At 39.8% G+C, this 5151-nt stretch overlaps 1 protein-coding gene across 1 annotated transcript in view; it reads right to left on the bottom strand.

The window, feature by feature from the left end:
- The window catches only part of slc4a3 (solute carrier family 4 member 3), a 42876-nt gene that overhangs the window by 34080 nt on the left and 3645 nt on the right, over positions 1-5151 (bottom strand). Inside the window, exon 2 of the mRNA XM_036209768.1 lies at positions 3908-4284. Coding sequence (XP_036065661.1) covers positions 3908-3961 — 54 coding nt within the window. The 5' untranslated portion in view covers positions 3962-4284. The remainder of the gene's footprint in view (positions 1-3907; positions 4285-5151) is intronic.

The raw sequence follows: 5151 nt of genomic DNA, 5'->3' as shown, positions 1-5151 counted from the left end.
CTGCCGACCTCTTGGCCAGGTCACCCTTGAAAAAGAGATCCTGATCTCAACGGGTTTTTATCTGGTTAAATAAAGGTTACTACTACTGCTACTACTTACAGATATGATTATTTAACTGTTCCACTGTTTGGGGTTCCACAGGGCCCAATTCTAAGACCTCTTTTGTTCTCCTTGTATCCCCATTCTGACAAAACACAATTTCTGTTCGCTTTTATGCTGATGACAATCAGATATATTTTACAGATGAGAACAAGTTGTTCTGTCACACCACTTTTGTCTTGTTTACAAATCTGAATGACCCTGGGCTTTTTCAATGACAAAGAAACAGGGTTGACTGTGTGTGGCCCCTAATTTGATCTGGGTCCCCTGGTGCCACATTTAACCCTTCACGCCATATGTTACTAATTTGCAACACACCATTAAATCAAGTACTCCTTTTTATTTAGCCTCACTTTTAAAAGAAAAAAGCAGAATCATGAAAACAATCTGTTGTACCTGAGCAACAGTACTGCTTTTGCATCATATATCTCCTCAAGTAAAAGAAATGTGGTATGTAAAAACTACTCATAGGAATACAATTTAAGTACTTAAGTAAATGGAACTCGTTCATACCCACCTCTGATAGGGATCAAGGGCTTGCACATCAGGAAAATGCTTCTAGGTGAAGGCTATTTTGGTGCTTTGAATGGAGTGTTAAGTTACACCGCAGGTTTGCATCCTTATAGTGCATAATGTGAGGGGAATAAATAGGTTCTTGCTTCCCCAATGTAAATGAGCATGCCAATAACCTTTAAAACAGATGCAAAACTCAAGTTCAAATTTACCAGGAGACAAATCCCATTTGTATTTGGGAACAATAAAAATTATTATAAAATGCATCTGAATAGTCTTGGATTGAAAATTGAAAAATGCATTTTTGGTGTTCATAACATGTTTTTGTGGCATTTTTCTGGTGATGGAGGAGATATATGAAGAATATTCTGGTTCAGAACCAATTGGAGGCAAACGACCACCGAGGGGTCCATAACACCTTCTAACCAGGCCAGGACCACTTCAAAATGGGTCCAACATGGTGCTTTATGTATCCCACCCTCACATCCCAAGAGGAAGGCTAGAAGGATTAAGACAAGAACCTCCCCACCCCCACCCAACATCAAAGCAGATTCTAGAAGGCAGGCAGAGGTCACACACATGAAAGAAGGGCGTAAGGAGGAAGAAGAACACTGACTCCACCATCCCAGACTAGACGGTGTGGAACCCCCCCAGGTCATTATTTTGGTATTAATATAATGTGATAGAGAACGCCATAATGACAATGACTGCTTCCACTGGTCTTAAAAATAGACAAAACAGAGACAACAAATGTGTGTGTCTGGTCTGTAGCTGAAGCTGAGCTTGAGATTTTGACCAACATATAAAATTTAAAAATTGTTGAACAAAGCGCACAAAAAGTGTAGATCAGGGGTCTCAAACTGGCGGCCCCCAAATCAGTACTTTGCGGCCCCCACCTTAATATGAAAGTTCAATGTCTACTAAAAAATATATTCAGCATGTCCACACTTCTTCGATGATAGCTTTGCATTTTCTTTGTGATATTTCAGCTTGCTTTATGTTTAAAACTTTGCATTTGCTTTTGCCGTTCGATCGGGTCGTCATAAAAGTTCTCAGCCACAGTTTGCTATCGTCGTTAGCTCCTGTTGTTATACAGGACATGCAGAAGATATTGCTTAGTAGTACATAGACATGAGCAAATGTTCAATAAACTTGTTCAGTAAATATAGGCAATGGACAAAAGACATAGACGGTGGACGCAAAAACATATTTTTGGAACAAAAGGAACCCCATCCGGCCTAGCTAAAAGCAAACTTTGCCTTCAGTGACCCCAAGGGAAATTGAGTTTGAGACCCCTGGTTTAGATATACAGTTTAAACTTTGACAATATAAATTCCCACAGATGTAACACAAGAAAAAAAGCAACACAAAAAAAAATAAAATAAAATAAAAGCCAGTGTCTGTAGTGCCTCCTCATTTATCATGGAACTTGTGTTCCTAAAAATCCATGGAGGTTTTCCGGCTAAAAAACCCTTCACTGTACACTGTTCTCAGCCAGACATGAACATTTTCACACGTTTCTTTCTTTTTTAAACTCTCACAGTTCAAACTGTCCCAAAAAAATCATGTCCACTACAATAGAAAGAAACCAAATATGTGCTCATGATCAAAGACTTTATTTTATTCCTTAAGATAAAATAAAAATAAAATAAATTTGGTAAGATGAACGCATTCTGTACAGATTGGAGATTGCCAATTGCCAACAGCCAATCTGGGTGTAAACCACGTGACAATGAGTACCCGAAAGGTGAATCGCTGTATAACGAGGGAACACTGTATTGCCAAAATATTTCACTGGTTCCTTTTCTGGAGGAGCCAATTTTCCTATATCAACTGGACATAACTCCAAGTATCAGCTACACAATAAAAGCCCTGGTAGATTACACTATTTAGTCAGAGATGATGAAATCAAGTCAAAATGTAGCCAAGAGGGCTTTGATTTGTAGCACATGACAAGTGCAGATCTTTTAAGGGATCTAAAAAACAGTTTCTGGAAGGAAAGTCATCAAACCCTCATGTATGTGGAGGGGTGGGGGCGTTGCTTTACATCGGGCTAAGAGCATCAATAGATACTATGTTTTAGTGTGGAATGGGGCAGTGAAGTGTAGAGCTTTATTGATCTGATGGGTCTTCATTGCCTTCTCCATAATGCATCATGTTTTCACAATGAGATGAAAAACACCAACAAATGTAGCAACTGATGCAAAGGAGATGCTGTCTCTACTGTGGAAGTATCTTAAAAAATAATTGAGAGTACAAATACCATCTATGAAGCTAAGCTCTAAAGCCTTTTTCACGATATGAGGCATTCAGAATAGGAAACATGAAAACGATCAGGGCCGGATCCACCGGGGGGCAAGGGGGGATAACTGCCCCTCCAGCAAAGATATTTGGCCAAATTTTTAAGTCAGTATTAGTATAATTATTGACAAAGATTAAGAAATAGTCAATTCAAATTTATTTAAGAATTGCAAAAATATCAAAAGCAATATTTGTAAATGAAATCTTGAGACCCGCAACTATGTTGTGTATGCTTGGCTATTTGGGACATCACCACCCCAGCCTTAGCCAAAATCGGTTTCATTGCTATGGCAAGAGGAAAATCTTATTTTTGGAAAATTCATCAACCATAACAACACAATATTTCTGATCCCTTCATTTGGAATTTGCCACCCTGCCAAAGTTTCCTGTCCCCCTTATATAAGATGTTTTAGCTCTGCCACTGGTGTATACTTAGGTAGCGCTTTTCTACCTTGCTTTAAGGCCCAAGCGCTTTGTAGTCACAATTCCATTCACTCACACTTTCACACACTGACAGCGGCTCCAATGCTGAACACTGGTGCCAACCTATGACCACCAGGTACAATGTGGGGTTCAGTGTCTTGCCAAAGACACTTCAAAGGCAGGAACTGAACCTCCTATTGTCCAATTAGAACTTGACCGCTCCGACTGGACTGCTCTGATTCCAATTGTGCTTAATGACTTAAAGTACCTTTAGTTTCACTTAAGTTATACAGGGTACTAATATTTTTAACATACTGTATCTTGGGGTTGACTCGTCCATGTGGTGAATTTTCATACAAATATTTGAACAGAGAACAGCCTGGGAAGCTGGTAATTTGTTTAGATGCCAGTGAACCCACACTCTCCAAGGTTTCTGAAGGACATTCTCAGGTCAGTTCTGATGCAGAAAATTGCCTTCATGGCTTTGCATGGATTAGACAACCAGATCATAACCAGCTTTTCATGCTTGATCTCATTTCACGTTTAAAAAACGTTAGGAAACAAACCTTACCTGTAACGGTTTTACCAGCACATCGATGTCAGGAGCATGGCCTCCTGAAGCCATGTGACTCTGTGAGCAGCCAGAAGGTTGGGGGGTAAAGGACTTGTGAAGGAAGGGAGTAAACCTGAAGGAAAGTCGGCTAGCGTAGCGGGAACAAAACCAGTGGTTAAATGGATACCAGGCAGGGTGACATACTAAAAAAGTGGTGGAAAATGAAAAAACTGGGGGTGTACAGATGTGACAAGTAAAGGTCAAAGAAGGAGAAAATCAAACATGATGGGAAAAGGGTAGGGATCAAAAAAAAAAAGCAGGAACCTGGAGGAGGACTGGGATCAACCCTTCTCTTTCTCAGCTGGGGATCCAGGAAGCCTTTGGGATGGCATAACCTATGAGAAGGACCATAAATTTAGAATTAATGTGTAAATGTTTAATTCACAGAAGTTAACAAGTATGTAAACAATCCACTACAGTTTAAACTTCTGTCCTAAATGTACAAACTTTAACAAAATAAAAGATTCTGTTTATCATTTGAATGGAACTAACAATCAACAGGTTTTATGATGGTTTGAACACCTTGTGTGATTCAAAAACAGCAATTTTTGGGGGGTAAGTTGCTTCAGAATTTTTGATTTAACAACCTATCACATCTAAACTCATTATTTACAGCAAATTAAATGGAAATGATTGATAAAATTAGCCAGAAACAGGAGATTGTGACTGATTGACAACCTTTACAGCTATAACCACGGCTGTAGGGGAATCACATAGACCCATGACCCCTGACCTTCTTCAGGTCAGGGGTAGGTTAATTCCATCACACACTGGCCTGTACGGGTATGTATTTCCAGTTTACCTTAACTTTTGAGGGTGAAGTTTATCTTCATCCTCTGTAAATGATCTTTATTTGTTCACTAGATTTGTATCATTGTGCATATTGCAGAGATGAAAATTGGTCATGCCTGAATACACGTGAGAAAAGTTGAGGTCTTTTATTTGACAATTAAAATTAAAACCACAGAAGTACAAATTTAACTGTCCAAAGAACCCATAAATCCACGCTTCATTGAATTTCTTCACCTTCACATTGTGTCAACGCCATGGCCAGCACCTGTCATGGGCCCTCACAAATGCTTTGGTTTTACTAAACAGTCGGATTCTACTGGTCTGCACCAGGTACAAGTCAGCTGCTAGATACCAACCGAGGAAGCCCACCGGGGAGGTCCCCCACTGTGGACATCCGCGAGAAGGGCCCG

Source organism: Oryzias melastigma, linkage group LG21 (genome assembly GCF_002922805.2).
Source record: "Oryzias melastigma strain HK-1 linkage group LG21, ASM292280v2, whole genome shotgun sequence".
NCBI lineage: Eukaryota > Metazoa > Chordata > Actinopteri > Beloniformes > Adrianichthyidae > Oryzias > Oryzias melastigma.
This window is presented reverse-complemented; position numbering and strand designations above follow the sequence as displayed.